We start from the raw sequence: 16,970 nt of genomic DNA, 5'->3' as shown, positions 1-16,970 counted from the left end.
GAGAAGGAAGTCTGCAGAAGGCATGGGAAAAGGTAACAAAAAACAGTCTAAATTGTACAAGAACATGAGTGAGATGCAGCAATTATTGTTAGAAATTAGGGGCAAACAAACACTTCCCACAGCCGAGTCCAGGCATGCTGACCCCACCTTACCACTAGTACCGGACATCACAGTTACCACCCCCCCACCAGCAACAGCTACAGCAGCACCAGTTCCAGCAACACCAGTAACACAGGTGCCAACACCACCAACATCAGCCGTCACAGTTTTAACTATGCCAACAACGACGGCTCCTGACACAACGAGTGCTTTAAAAGCATGGTCAGTTCCCAATACAAATACCCCAGGACAGTCAGGAACGCGCAACAACAACCCGCCAGACACGGTAATGATCAGTAGTTCCCAATTAGACCAAACACTTAAATCTTTTCAAACAGAAATATTGAACAGATACCAAAGGTGTTTAGCATGGAACATTGACATAACAATCAAAGAAGCCATATGGGCGAAAGAGTTCATCGAAATCTTTTCACTGTTAGAAGCCCAACGCAAAGGGAAGGATGCTTTTGGGATCCAAAAAAGATAGTGGAAAAAGCTGTAGCCAGAAACGCCCAGGTAGAACAGAATTGGGACAACTGGCTACAGGCTTTCGCCATCTTGGCAACTATTTACGAAGAAACATTCCCCCATGATGGCAAAAAATTATGGGCATACCTAGATAAAATCAGAGAAGTAAAAACCATGCAAAAAGGGAAAACCTGGCTAGCATACGATATTAGATTCAGGAGAAGCATGTCAGAGAGACCAGCCATATAATGGGACAAGGTCCAGAACGACTTATACATGTTAAACACAGAGCCTCCTTCAGAAGAGACCGCGCAGACAACCCCCAAAAATAGCAAAAACTCACAGGGCTCCAGATCCTCCGACAATGAAAACCACAAAAAATGGGGGCAGCCCTTTCGGAAGAACCAGCCAGGGGCGGCCAAATCTAATACCCACAGGCAGAACAAAAACCATTCTCAAAAAGCCAACATCCCATGTAAAAACTTTGTGAAAAACCAGTGCACATGGGGAAAGAAATGCTGGTACAAACACACATGCACAAACTGCAACGGTGACCACGCAGCAAGTAACTGCACTAGACTACCAGCCAAAAATACAAAAGAATAGCGTCAGACGCACCCCACCAACCCCATCGCTAACCCCGGGCTGCTCCCCCATCAATCCAGACAATTTTAGAGAGGCCCTCATGAATTATCCAGACAGAGAAACCAGCTAAACAATCCGGTAGGGTTTCACCAAGGGTTTTGTCATCCCGTTCAAGGGCATCAGGTCGCTGAATGTTCCAAACAACCTGAAGTCAGCCATGGATAACCCACAAATGGTCGAAAGCAAAATTGAGAAGGAATTACTATTAGGCAGGATTGCAGGACCTTGGGACAGCATGCCTCTCAGAGAGTACATAATATCGCCTCTAGGACTGGTCCCCAAAAAGAACCTGGGAAAATGAGGCTAATTTATCACCTATCTTATCCCAAAGGCCAATCACTATACAACGGCATTCCGCACACGGAATCCACGGTATCATACACACAGTTTCAAGAAGCGGTAAGACTCATACAGGAATGCGTCACGAACGCCCTGATGGCCAAACTGGACATCAAATCCGCTTTCAGATTACTGCCAGTTCATCCAGACTCACAACGATGGCTAGGTTTCACTTTTAGAAACAAATTGTATGTAGACAGGTGCCTCCCCATGGGATGTGCAGTATCTTGCACCCTATTTGAACAATTCAGTTCCTTTTTCCAATGGGCCTTTCAAAGACAGAGACCAGGGTCCAGGATAGTACACTACCTCGATGATTTCATGGTAATGGGGCCAGCAAATTCTGAAGAATGCAGCAAAGCCCTGGCGAAGTTAGAAGAAATGGCAGCGCAATGGGGCATCCACCAGGCAGCCGAAAAAACGACCAAACCAGCCACCAACATCATTTTTCTAGGCATTGAAATAGACTCTGCAAAGGGCCTATGCAAAATTCCAGAAACAAAAATATCAGAACTCCTGGAAAAAATACAAAGCTTGACAACAAAAGGCACAGTAAAAGAAATCCAGTCACTAGCTGGAAGCCTCAACTTCGCAGCCCGAATTATCCCTCAGACGAGGATATTCTCGAGAAATCTGGAACTAAAAATCAAACCTTGCACCAAACCCCACCTACACACCCGACTAGGTGCAGAGGTGAAACAAGATCTGGAAATTTGGGGGAATTTCCTTAAAGATTTTAACGGGACAACACTTTGGCGTATGCCATTGAACACATTGACAAAAAGGGTCCTTTCCACCGATGCAGCCGGGAGCAGGGGGTTTGGAGCCATACTAGACTCAGAATGGGTGACAGGACACTGGCCCATAACATGGCAAGCGGCAGGGTGGACAAAAAATATCACCCTCCTAGAAATATTTCCCATCTGGCTTACTTTACACATCTGGGGCAGGCAGCTAGCGAACACGGAACTCTTGGTCTGGTGCGACAACATGGTAGGCTCCATAACCATAAACAGAACATCCACTAAATGCCCTTTAGTGCTCAAAGTCCTACGAGCCTTTACAGCAGTCACACTACAAGAAAACATTGTGGTCAAAGCAAAGCACATTGCAGGAGCAGACAATAATATTGCAGATGCTTTATTTCGCTTTCAGTGGCCAAGATTCTGGGAGCTAGCGCCGCTCGCCCACGAACAGATGACGCCAATACCAGCCGAATGCTGGGCAATGGGAACCAAAAAATAATGGCATCAACGCCAAAGCCAAAGAGCAATGGCCGGGTTGCCCAACAAGAATCAGGCACCTCAAAAACGGGTGCTAACAAAACAATGGCACCAACGCCTGCGCCAGAGAGCAATTGCCGGGGTGCTCAACAAAAAACAGGCACCTCAAAAATGGGGGCCAACAAAATAACGGCATCAACACCAGCGCCAAAGAGCAATGGCCGGGGTGCTCAAAAAGAACCAGGCACCTCAAAAACAGGTGCCAACAAAATACCGACAAACGCCAGTGAGGCCAGGCCAGGATGTCCAACATGATACAGGCGCCTTTAAAACGGGTGCCAACGACTCGCTTCCCATAGAAAATACGAACCCTGGCCCAGGATTCTTAATAGAGATGGCAGAGAAAGCACTGGCAATCACCACTGCAACTCAGTACAGTAAGTGTTTGCAAATGGTATTTAGAGCCACAGGGTTAAACCATGTTGAGTTAATAACGATTAAAGACATAGCAATATTCTTAAAATGGGCGCAAGAGCGGGGCTTTAAGAGGGACTTGGCAAAAAGACACCTAGTAGCAATCTCATATTTCTCGAAATTACGGGGTGACTCAGATGCTACACAGAACACCCTCATTTCCTACGCTATGAAAGGATGGGCCAGAGTGGAAGGGCCCCAGGTAGACACCCGCTGCCCCCTTGATTTCCACAAACTGGTAAATATAGCAGACCAGTTGGAAGCCATATGCTGGCACCCATATGAGATCGTACTATTCAAAACAGCATTTTTTCTGGCCTCTTCGGGGCTTTCCGGGTGGGAGAGCTCATCGCCTCCAGCACCAAGGCCACAAACGGTTTAGGCGTTATGGAGGTCAGGGTCAGACAAGACAGCGTCAACATAGAAATCCAACAGTCGAAAACTGGGGCCAAAATAACCATTAACATGTGTTGTACCGACGATGCAACAAACTGCCCAGTATGTATCACCAACCTCTATTACGCACAAAGGCCCAAGGTTGGGGGGAGGTTTTTAATTCATCGAGATACCTCGGCACTAAGCCACTACCAATTTAAAGGGTGATGATGAAAGCAATCGGCAACGCAGGGTGGGACCGAAAGGACTTTGGTACCCACTCCTTCAGAATAGGTGCCCCCACCTCAGCGTGGCAAGGGGGCTTGGCACCACCACAGCTAAAAAACATAGGGGGCTGGAAGTCAGATTGCTACAAAAGATACATCAGACCACAGCTAATACAGCCATCCCCGTTTTTTCTCTTCCTCACCCCCCCCCCCCGTTGCAGAACCAACAGGCGACGGGAAGACCTCGCTCAACTCAGCATGGATTGTTGGCCACTCATTCGTCTTCAGGAAAGGGCGATGGGCGGAAGAAGCCAAAGAAGGTCCGCCTTTTAGAAATACCATCGCCTAATGGTGGAGTTACAGGGGCCTACAGTGGACCGACATCCACAAAAAATTAGCAGAGCTGGTCGCATACAGAGACCCGCCTGAATTCCTCATAATACACTTAGGGGGCAATGACCTGGTGACCTCAGGAAGGAGAAACCTATTCGAGGAAATCTGCTCCTCCCTGGCGGGCATTTCCCACAACTGGAGGGAAACAAATATATTTTTCGGCCATCCCTCCCAGAAAAAAATGGCAGGGGGTCCACTGTTACAAATCCGTAGACATTGCTATAAGAAAACTTAACAGGTGACTAGAGAACTTCTGTGCAGCAAGAGGGCTGGGTTTCATAAAACACTCGGCCATTACCCTGGGTGACCTGGATCTTTTTCACAAAGACGGCACCCACTTATCAATACAAGCCATGGAACATTTCTTTCGGGAAATCTTGGCAACTCCCGCATCTAGAGGCTGTTATTAGGAGATACTTTGTGGAACACGGCCAGCCGGTAACCTGCCCGTGTGTGGCGGCACAGGCCAGAGGGGGTAACCTCAGGACCCGGTGCCCAAAAGTATGATATGTGATTGTTTATCTGCATAACCATATCTGTACAATAAAATCATACAGCCTTTTATTGCCAAAACGTGACAAAATGTTGTGAGAAATCATTTTGGGTGAGGATAGACCAGCCTAGAGAGGACCAGGGCTCTGGAGACAGCAAGCTTCTGGGGGAAAGTGAGAAAAGGCAGAATACCTCTGACGAGGTGCAGCTGATATTGAGACTTCTTAGAAAGGTCAGAGAGAGAGAGAGAGAGAGAGGTCAGAGAGAGAGAGAGAGAGAGAGAGAGAGAGAGAGAGAGAGAGAGAGAGAGAGAGAGAGAGAGAGAGAGAGAGAGAGAGAGAGAGGTCAGAGAGAGGTCAGAGAGAGAGAGAGAGGTCAGAGAGAGAGAGAGAGGTCAGAGAGAGAGGTCAGAGAGAGAGAGAGGTCAGAGAGAGGGAGAGAGAGAGCGAGAGAGGTCGGAGAGAGAGCGAGAGAGGTCGGAGAGAGAGCGAGAGAGGTCGGAGAGAGAGCGAGAGAGGTCGGAGGTCAGAGCGCGAGAGCCCCGATGAGGAGGATCTCAGTTATGGCTGTAGAGGTGGAATTGAGGAGTTTCAGGTGGTCTAGGCGGATCCAGAGGCTGAAGGATTGGTTTCCTGAAAAGGTCCTTAAAAGTAAGTTTCCATTGAGTCTAAATGCATCAAGGATTGACATTCTGTAAAAAAAAAAAAAAAGTACTCCGATGATTTACAGTGTCGTGGTTAAGGTACCAGTCTATGCACAGGCACCTGTCTCCAAATATCCACCGAAGTGAGTTGTCATGATAGGCCACCAACCAAGGATGGACCTTGTACAAAGGAGAGGATGTTGTAGGTAAGGAAAACATGGTAGGCAAGGATATCCTTGTTCAGCTAAAATTTGTCTCTTCCTAGAGAAGCAAAAGGCATTGACATTGGTCTTGTTTCCATTGATGAAGTCGCAGAATTTGATGAGATTTCCACCACAGAGGCATCGTGTGGGGCATCCATTATGTGTTTCGAGGATTTTAATTACATCATACCCTTATCGGGTTCACAGCATAAATTGACCGACTCGTCCTTTGAGGGTTGAGTTTAAGCCCTCCTAGAGGGATCCTTAGCAGTGTCGGTTGTCTCATTTTTGGGGCGTGACCCAGTGTTTTTAGCTCCCGACAGAGGAACCTCGGCGCAGCCAATTTTTGTTGCCCCTGTGTGGGGGGAACTGAGGTTCTTCCAGTATGTTTAGCCCCAATTTGGGTAACCTTGGCCTTGCCGGTAGTCTTATTCGCCCCTGAATGGGGAACCTCACGGATGTCCCTGGTAATTGTAGCTCCTTTATGGGCAACCTCAGAGGTCACTCTGGTTTCCAGTTAAGACCCACTGTGGGGTACCGTGGACACGTTCCAAAAGTGCTTGACTCAACCTAACCCCTCCCTGAACCAGATACCCATGGGAAGAGGTCAGTTGTCGAGGGAGCCAGTGCTCACTGTTCCTTTGTCGTTTCTATTCGATAAACTACCTGAAGTGACTTGGTGGAAGACACTGAAAAACCGAGTTTTCGAGTGCATGCACCAAAAATGAATCACAGAAGCACAAGCTGCAAAGATGATCCGGCCCTAAACATTCAAGGCAACGAGTGCAAGGATCCACTGACGCGTAGTGACGTCCACTTGATGGACAAAACAGAAACACTACTTTATTCTCTGGCAGAGGCAAAAGGCCAACCGCAGGAGCCAGGAAGGAGGTGTAGAAATTGTGACAAGAAAAAAAACACTAGGAAAAATAACTTGCAGCCATGTGTTGGAACCAGACGGCACAGTGAAAAAGAGGGCAAGGTTCGGGGTGGGGCATGGAAAGGCAGGACCAAGGCCACACATGCACTGGCTCTCACATTAAAATTAAAAAGGACAAGCTTTTTTGGGGCGCAAGGACTAACGGATTTATGAGAAAATGAATCGGAAGAGGGGATTATCCCAATAACATGAGGCGTATTACACATGAAGATACTGCAAGGATGATACTTAACAATGCCCAGATTTGAAAAAGGCACTTGAGCCGAAACACTTGTTATCACAAGGGCATGCCTACAAGGGCGGAAGGAATTTCTGTTTGAACTAATTATCTATAAATAAAAAGAAGCCCCTTTCAAATCAGACTTGGCGCCTGTCTTTGATGAGTATATACACAAGCTATTTATTTATCAGAATTGTTTTTTTCACTGCTTTACTCTAAAGACGCGACAAAAAAGTCAGACACACAAGGAACTAAGTCGCCGGGTTTATGAAACTGGTATAAGAAAAAAACACTACACCTGGGCAAGTTGATGTTTATCCAGTTTTTATATTTTTCCCTACAAATGTATTGACTTTGTATAGACTTCGGGAGATTGCGGTTCTTTCTCAGCAGTCTAATGTTACTCCTAAGGAGTATACTCCTCATCGTCAAACGCATACCCATTTACAACAAATCCTTTAGAATCTGCCCGAAATGTATTTTTAGGGCTAGACAATAGTTGGTACAATATTTCCTTATATCCCTCGATATCCAGTTTCCTTTTCATGCTATCATTTTCTTCTATGCCAGTTAGTACTGAAATACAAGTCCCTCCCCTGGGTCACCAAATATCGGCATCTGCCCTTGAGATAGATATATCATTTACCTTCATCCTTAAAAGCAGATGATAGCTTTTCTCCAAATCCAGAAACTCCAGCGGCCTAACCCATGGGGATCAAGCTTAATGAGACCAAGCAATAATTGATAACTGAGGCACAAGTACCTCACTTCCAAGTGGGTTTGATGGAATATCCCCTTTAAGCTTTGCAGTTAAATTGCTGAAGTCTCCAATACTCCATCCACCTACTACAAGAAAAGCCTCTGTTGACTTTGTGACTGCCATTATCAAAACCAAAATGTAGCACTTGGGAACTGTTCAAATCTGCAAATGTACAACTCAAATCTCTGACGATGATCATTTGCTCAGAGGAAGTTTCCTGAAATCAACCAGACAAGTCATCCAGGGCTAAAAACAGTCCCCTTTCACAGACTCTTACTGAATGCCAATAAATGTTACCTAAAAGGAAACAATGATTGTCCCACTTCATATTGACAGCAATAGCTTTTTACAACCCATTGCTTTACTGTTGAGCCCCATTTATTACTTATGCCGATCAACAGGCAGCGATAAGGAAGCCCCCTTGTTCCATTTTTTGCTTCTTTTAATGCTATAGTATAACCATCCAGTGCAGGCTTGGTACACAAGCAAACCTCCTGCAACATACATATATGGTACATGATTAAATCAAACTGGCTAGCATCAGTGATGAAACTATTGAATCTCCCGGAGTTTCAAGTAAAATGCTTATGTCAAAGAAAATACATATTGCATGGTACCCATGATTTGAATCTTAAAAAATGCCAGTGTAGAACATTAGAGAAGGTTTGGGGTAACTCCGAATTCCACAAATATGGAATGTTTAAATAGTTAGGGCAGGCAAGAAATGGAACAAAATGTAAAATTAGTCTGTTACTAAAATACAACTGGTTCTGTGGATAATCAATCAAAAGTCATTTTTGGGGCAGTGAAAAATGTGTCCATCCACTTAAAACAAAGTTGTTTGCATCTTCTGAAACATTATGCAATAAAATGAATGTTGTCAATGAAAACAGGATCAAATCTGTTTATTTTTATACAGGGAGGAACACTGCTCTTTTAATCACAAAAAAACGAATAGATAAGAAATCCATTTTGACGGGAAGCAATAAGCTTCTTATAATGGGCTGAGTTCGAGTTACATTCTGACCAGGTTGTGGAGGGGAGTAAATGGAAGTCACCGGGGACAATACATGGGGGGACTTCTATATATGAAGGACCATCAACATTAGACATTTTTAAGTGCGGGTAAGCGATAATGCCAGCTGTGTTAGTGTTATGACCATGATGCATGAAGTGCTAGAGTGGAGGCAGAGCAAGTGAGGGACAGAGGCATGTTACAGGAGAGGGTAAAATGTTAGCTAGAAGGCAGGTGAGAGGTAGCTTAAGAAGGTAACTGAGGCGAGGAGGTAGGTGTTTAGTTTGGTTTTGAACAAATCTGTGTGTACTGTTTCTCGGATGTCCGAGGGAAGAGAATTCCATGCATGTGGTGCAAAAATAGAGAAGAGCAGAAGCGAGAGGAAGCACTGGGCGGGCGATGTGCCACAAGGTTTATTTGAGGAGGCAGACAGGAGATTATGAGAAGGTTAATAGAGTTTGATGGAGGAGGACAGATATGGTGATGCCTCACCGTGGAGAAGAAATTTCAATCTGGCCATGCTATACATCTTCAGCCATCCAGCCTGGTGACGGTATGAGGAAGTAGGTGTGAAGTGAGGGAGTTCAAAGGGAGTCCTGATAGCAAAGTTAATGATCTTGCCAAGAAGAAAGCATAGGTTGGCAGACTAAGGAGTATGCAGGCACAGTAGGCCAGCTGAGAGAAGGCAACAGTGGTTAAGAGAAGCTTGGCGGTGTTGAAAGGAAGAAGGTGCCCGATTTTCTTAATATTTTGAAGAATGAGGAAAGCTGATGTTGCCCTTTTGGAGATTAAAGTGGAGAAGGTGAGAGGGGTCACAGGGGCCGCTGAGGTTTCCAGCTGAAGATAAGTGCAGGACACTATCAGGTGGGAACTGGAGAAGCAGGGGTAGAGGTGATGGAAGTATTTGGCAGGGAAGAAGAGCATCTCTGTTTTGGTAGAGTTTAACATCAGAGTGCAAAGCCATCCAATATTTAAAGACAGGGAGACAGCTGGGAATGTTGATCGAGAGATTGGAGGAGAGTTTAGGAAATGTGAAGATGATGCATGCTATCTGCAAAGAGTTGGTACGAGAACCCATCTATCTGTGCTGGTTTTAAATATGTTCCACATAAGGACTGGTTTGCCATATCCTCTTTGCCTTGCGATCCTTGGAAGAATTTGTTCAGATAGCTATATATGTAAACCCCTCATTTTAATTTGATGATTTGGCTCCTGCAAAATATACTAAGAAATTGCCTTCTATAATTTTGGATCCTATGCAAAAAAGTTTGATTATCACTTTCAGATGTTCCCTTTCCAACAGATTTTATCATTGCTACACTGCTAAAAGCAGCCAATCTTGACTCCGAGGTTTTCAGTAATTTTAGACCAGTGTCAATTTTACTATTTTAGGTAACATTTGATGGAATAGTGTTGTTACACCTACCAAATCATAATACTTGTTAGAGGCTGCTCAGGACCTATCAATCAGGTTTTTGACCTAATCATGGCTCCGAGTGCAACTCTGCATTACTGGATCTGTGAGGCTGTTGACACAATGGACCACACAACACTATTTTCCACCCTGTGTCGGCACATCGTTGTGAGCGGGAGGCGTGGGCAAGGGAAGGAGTGGTTTCACTTTTTTTCACAGATTGATCACAGATTTTTCAGTTGGGGAAAGCCAGGTCTGACCACCTCCCAGTGCGCTGATGTGCCCCAGAGGTCTAGCCTATCTCCCATGATTCTGTATCTATACATGACATGCTGAGAGATCTCGTTGTGGAATAAGGAATATAAGGCATCACCATTCAGTATCATTAAACAATACAGTTTTCGGCTGGGATGTTGCTTCTCAGCAATTGAGGACTGGATGACATCTGTCCATTTGAAATGTAATAATTAAAAAAAAGAGTTATTTGGTCCTGACCCCTCTCAGTACAGATCCAACCCTGGTTACAATTGCTTTCAGTGAGAGGGATCTCGCCCTCCTTGTTCGCATTTGTCAAGTCACTTCGATTTCTGTTACATACTAGACTTTCTCTACAGTTATAGACAGCACAAAAAAACCTATATGGAAAAAAATATCAGCTGTCGCTACTAGGCAAGTTAAAACATTTTCTTCCAGATAACCGTTTTTCTGTTGCTAATGGAGTCCTTGATACTTTCTCATATAGATGGCGGTAATGGTTTCTTAGTAGGAGCAACAAAAGCGGCTTTGAGACCCTTGAAAATGGCTTTCCACTCAGCTGCAAGATTGGGCACAGGTGCTAGGAAACTTATGGACATGGTTTCTATTTTGAGATATTTACAATGGCTTCCTTTTGATGCTCGGATCTTGTTTAAGTTAGGTTGAATAAACTCCACATGCCACCTGTCCTTTTTAGCTTCAAAACTCTGCCTTCTGGGCAGCAATAGACATTCACGTAGTAAAAACAATGTTGTTCTTGAGATTCCTAGGGTTCATAACGAGAAGACAGACACCAGCTTTTTCTTGTGCTGCTTCTAGTTTTTGGAATAGCCTTCTTGGAATATCCCCTATTTGTTGACCCTTCAGAGAATGAAAAACATTTATTTATTTAAAATAGTTTTGTGATGTCATGCTATTTTGTATGGAACTATTGTATTTTTATGTAATGTTGTTTGTATGTGTACAAATATTGTATTGTTTGTGGTGGATTTCGACAGCTCTGTTTTTTCCAGTGTTTTGTCACGTTTACAACTTGCTGTTAAGTGCTCCAGACACCATATTTGATAACGTATGCACACTATACATGTCTTAAATAAAATTAAAAAAAATAGTACATTTGTTGTCGACAGGGCAGGACTTTGCAGGCTCTTCAACCTACGCAGGAAATGCATTGTGATAACAAAACAAAAAAATACAGTACCTCACGCAGTGCCACATTTGATGGACATCTTGGAGACCGAATCATGGAAATACGTGGTGATGAAACGTTTGTTTCCAGCAAGGAAACAAAGCAATGTGTCCAAATGTAGTTCAAGTACAGCAAGTTAAAAGTGAAGACTGTGTGAGGGAACTTGTTACTTTCCTAAACATATCTATAATTAGCAAAAAACGGTAGGTGACAGTAACCTACCTTAACTACAGGGTGTCCACCAGTAGAAGCTTTCACTGCCCCACGGCTGCCCTCCGTTTCATAGTGTGCTCTGTGATGGGTTTTAGGCTGCACCTCTACTTTTAATTCACATTGTCCATAATGACTTGGCAATGGCCAGTCGAGGGGAGGTAATGAAGATGTGCTGAAAAAGAAATCCACAAGAAACAGTTCATAGTGAAGGACTGTACCAATTTTCACAAACGCCTGCTGAATTTAACATATGATCAATTAAGGAAGCAATTACTTACTTAACTATTTTAGCTAGTCACTAGAACAAATATGAGCAATATCTGAAAATACTTAAACTTTGCCAACAGATTGAATTTTTTCATTCATTGTGTATGCCCCATGTAACTACAACTCACCTTCTCTGCTACAACACTAGTAAAATCGTTTGTGCACATTCACTGAAGAGACTGCATATCAGAAACCCGAGAAGCAGCATTTTTGTATTCACTCATGCCAAAAGAAAATCAATTATTAAAACCTTATTGTTTTTCACTTTCCTTGTGCCCACATGTCACAATAGGAATCAGCGTAGTTTAGGTCATTTAAAAGCAACAATACTACTTGGTAACCAATGTAGTCATTTTATTTAGACTGAAAGATTTGCACACATAAAATACTGGCCCCAGTTTCAAGTGGTCATTCGGAAATACTGGCAGGAGGAGATCTTTAAATTTGCCACAGATCATAAAGAGCCAGGTCATTCATGTCAATATTCCTGAAACGACTATTTCTGCTTACACATAAGTGATGAAAGCTGAACGATTTAGTAGTTTGCAGAACCCCACATGATTACACCACCACAATTAGACAAATTGGTTGATTTGTAAAACAAGCATTAAAATAGCCAATAGCGAAATACTTCTATATGATGAAAGGTACAGAGAAAAGGCATAAGATGAAAAAAACATGAATAGAAGGAGTACTGCGCTGCAAAACAGGGTAGTAGCACGAAGAGCAAAGAAGAGGAATGACGTGAGATCGTAGCATGGCGGACAATGGGAAGTGGCTAAAAAGGGATGTGCACAGAGAAAGGCTAAAAGGAGGAGCCAGAGAAGAACCCTTCATACAGCCATCATATACTGACAAGGGGCATAATGATCAGTATGACCTTCATATGCCCAGGTGTGGACTAGCACATTTGCGGTTTGAATTCACAGCATTACTTGGGATACATTTATTTGTCCGGTAATTCTATACAAGGATAGATGTTTAAAACAAGTGCCACGTTGATTGATTTGTGTATTAAACAGTCAACTATCAAGTATGTTTTTATAATTTGAACCAAGCCGCATGGTTACATTTAAATGCACCTGTTGGAAATTAGGTGTCTGTGGGGTAATGTGTAATATTTTAAATATCCAAAGTGTCTACTTATTCTCTGCATTTGCTTACTGACTTGAGGCACTTAAACAATAGATGCGGGCGAAACACACATCCACCAAATTACAGAGCTGAACCGGGAAGCACTAGAATATCGCCCCCTTCTTAAGAAGTTGCTTGTTGGTGTGCAAAATACCAACAATCTGATTTGCAGGGACTCAATTAAATAGAACCCGAGAAGTAGAACACTTCAAACCAATCCAAATTTCCCGGACCATCAAAACAACAACATGGTAAGGAACGCACTGCGTGTCTGTAAATTGCGGATTGAAAACTCTTTAAAAGGCAGGGTCATTCCTTCCAATTTGCTCCACTCTTTCTTCCACAACGCAAACTAGGGGGGAAAAAAAATTGTATTGAGGAATTCACGAAAAACATTTTAAACCAGCACAGCTAAATGGCAATTGCTCCAGGCAACGCTCCAGACCATTCGTTCTTCAAACTGCCAAGCCATTACAGAAAGGGAAAAGGCCATAGGCAAATCATGCTTGGTCCATCCCCAAAAGGAGCAATCCAGTCTGAACTGCATCCAGTCTGCACGAGCGCGCAAACAACCCCAAAAATGTTTCGCCATCATTAGGGGTCGCTAATCAAGGCAGACTCGGGGCTTGCGTCTGGGCACACCCATCTCATGAGGACCGACTTAGACAATACAAAAGAGGTGATGGCTGGAAGATTTAGAATTCATCTTAACCTCTGGCAATTGCTCTGGGTTACCCTCTAGACAATCGTTCTTCAGCCTAACAGGATTTTATACATAGGGTAAAGACCATATACACACCAGGCTTGGCCCCACCCCAAATGACTATGTTGCATTTAGGTTTGGTCGCTGTTGCATGGAGAATAGCCCAACATGATAACCTGTTAAACCTTTCAATAATGGTAGTGTGTTACAGAAACCAAATACAGTTATTCCTGCATCTCTCTCCCCTTCCAACACTGCTTTTCTTCCTTCTTCTCGTCCGTTGGCTCGGCACTTCTACAAGCGGTTAATTTATTCTGGAAGCATCGAAAAACAATTGTTCAAATCAGGCCCATAATGTTTACTAACAGATCATATTGCCACACATTTTTTGCATTTGTGTGTCTTTATGACTTGACAGAAAAGCTGCATAACGCATAGAAGATTTTTTAGGCTGACATCATTTTGCATTCATATACTTTTATCCTTCCCTTTCAAATACGGAAAACAAAGTGACTGTCATACTATTTTTGGTTCACCTAAGTATTTATATATTTGTCATTTCAGGTTACAATGCGATTTGTGTACAATAACCCATGAACACAGAGTGCAGTGCTTAAAATCCGTGAGCACTGTCCTCTATGAGTTCGTGGGATTTTGCTTGCAGTTCGGATTTCTAGCTCCCTGCTGCTGGCATGTGCCAAGTTGCCGGCAGCGGGGAGCTAGAAATCCAAAGTTCAAGCCAAATCCCGTGAACACAGGACATTGCTCACGTTACCACTGTCCTCTGTATGTTTGCGGGATTTTGCATGAACTTCGGATTTCTAGCTGGTGCATGCCGGCAGCAGGGAGCTAGAAATCCTGAATGCAAGCAAAATCACACAGGACAGTGCTCACGTCGGAGAGGATCTCATGGTTGAACATCTTGAGATCCTCTCCGACGTGAGCATTCTGGGGTTTCATTTCAACACTTTACAGTTGGCTTAAAAACAGTGGGGATAGAAAACAACAGAAAGGGAATGCATCAAAGGACAAAAATAGAGGTGGGGTGAGCCCAACAATTTATGTGTGAAGCCGAGCACAAACTCTGATTGCGGGACAGTGCAGGGCAAGTATCTGCATGATCCTTCTCAGCTAACAGAGGCAATCATTGAGCCAGTAAGGGTTCGAGCACTATATGACATGTATCACAACATAGCCGATTTAAGACATTGATGCATATTAAAACGGATTTAAAAAGGACGAGCAACTGCCTTAGCTATATTAAAAAAGAAAAAAGGAAATGAAATGTAGAAAGGACAGAAATAATTACTGCCGTAGAAAGTATTGTAAATTACTTTAGCCATTTTTAAAAAGATTATACTCGCATGATTCAATGTATGATTTTATTTGGAAGATGCAGGGTATCTTTCCTATTCACAAGTTTTGGCTTGTTTCCCGAGAACTTTCTTAGAGACAGTCATCCAAGATGGCTGCCTCCATGGAAAAGCTCAAAGATTTCTGAGTTGGGCGGGAATGTGTGCGATTAGCCATAGGGCATGGCTAGGGGCAGTGAATGGGAGGGCTTCAATAACCTAACTGTGTATGCCTCCTCAAATGTCATCTCCATTGGAAAAGCATTACAGATCCTCATTTGAAGCCCCTATTTGAAGCTCTTATGTTAAATCTCTTATTTAATGGCAATAGTTTTGGCTTAAAGGTAGTACTTTCAGCGCCACCTAATAGTCCAAACTAAAAACAAAGGATCTGTCTGTGCCAGGATGTCAAAATAAAAATTGTTCTTGTGTCCAAAAGTTCTATTCTGACACTCAGACTATAAACTAAACTATAAGGTGAAAAGGGAAATGTCTTTAATCTTAGGCGATTGTAAAAAGAGTTTGTAAAGGTAAATTGAACAGCTCCAATATAAAAGTTCTCCAAGGTCAGAGAGCCTTGGTTCCAGAGGGTGGTTCCCTTCCCCTGGATTCTTCCTTAATACAAATTATTCTTAGTCTAAGAGTTCTTTGTGTCTCTCTTGGCCCACAACAATACTGTTATTTACAAAGCTGCTTAGCCATGTGGTTCCACTTCTTTTAAAAGTTCCTTCTTGTTTAGCAAACACCATTCTATATCTTTTCGTGTTGCTTCCTATAGATTTGCAACTGCCTAGTATACTCCCCTGACAGGACATCTTATAGTCACACGAGGGTCCTCTTTTACTTCCACAGTTGCATATACTCCTTTTGGTATATTACATCTCCTTGATACGTCATTTGATTTGGGTTTCCTCATATTTGCAGCCAATACACTCATGTATGGCTGGGTGGGTCCTTATTTGCAATATGCCTTCTTGGTTTTCAATCAGTCTCTTTATTGTCTCGGTTTCCGTGGCTTTAATGGTTATAGTTTGTACTTGGCACGGTCGCTGAAATGTCCCGGTGTACTCACTATGCCTGGATTGACTCACCAACTTTGATTAATGTTCTCAGTCCCATTCATGCTTACGCAGCAAAGATGTGTCTCATGCTTTTCACTCTGGACTGCTATCGCATCATTCCAGTCTCTCTCGCTGCTTCGCCTCAGCACGCCTGTCTTGACCCAGGTCCAGTAGGTGAAACACTACTTTCTTTGATTGCAGAACACCCAGGAGTCTTCCACTGGCTACTGCCGTGTTTGCAGCATTTCCTGTCTTGGCAGCGTTTCTCTTCTTCCTCGCCGAAAGCCCCTCAGCTCCACCACACCGGTTTACACTTCCAAGCACCACAAGCCTCGCGGAGAGGTGTAATGACTTCTCCCAAACAGCAGCAGCCTCTAAGAGTTTGCTTTCGATCTCTAAATGTCCCACGCACAACAGGTGAATTCCGAAAACAACTAGAACGCTCATGGAGTTTGAGGCTCCTCCTGCTTTGCATTGTTTTTTCCTTCTTCCTCGTACCAGTATTTGGGCGATTGTGGGAAAAGGAGTCCATTGATGTGGAGTGATACAGATTACTTGGGAAATCCCTTTCAACAGTTCTGAATGATGGGCCAGTTCTATATGGTGGATAATTAGAACTGGAAAAGAGAGTCTTGGAGCTTTTACATTTTAGACAAGGGCTGGAAGATTGGCCTATAGGGTTTTGGGAAAAGGTTTCTCCATTTTGCCTAAGGGGGGATGTAGATGTATGGCTATTAGGGTACTGAGTATCAAGGGGTCTTCTTCACGGAGCGAAAAAATTACTCATGTTCTTTTGGAAGAAATATGTCTCATCCAATGAAGCCATGACATCTCTCCAGAGCTGTCCCCTCCCATGTGATCCTCAT

At 43.6% G+C, this 16,970-nt stretch overlaps 1 protein-coding gene across 1 annotated transcript in view; it reads right to left on the bottom strand.

Annotated features, from left to right (window-relative positions):
* Window positions 1-16,970, bottom strand: part of NFATC3 (nuclear factor of activated T cells 3) — a 1,594,447-nt gene that overhangs the window by 914,704 nt on the left and 662,773 nt on the right. Inside the window, exon 3 of the mRNA XM_069639728.1 lies at window positions 11,597-11,759. Coding sequence (XP_069495829.1) covers window positions 11,597-11,759 — 163 coding nt within the window. The remainder of the gene's footprint in view (window positions 1-11,596; window positions 11,760-16,970) is intronic.

Source organism: Ambystoma mexicanum, chromosome 1q (assembly GCF_040938575.1).
Source record: "Ambystoma mexicanum isolate Mex_15411 chromosome 1q, UKY_AmexF1_1, whole genome shotgun sequence".
In the NCBI taxonomy this organism is placed as follows: domain Eukaryota; kingdom Metazoa; phylum Chordata; class Amphibia; order Caudata; family Ambystomatidae; genus Ambystoma; species Ambystoma mexicanum.
This window is presented reverse-complemented; position numbering and strand designations above follow the sequence as displayed.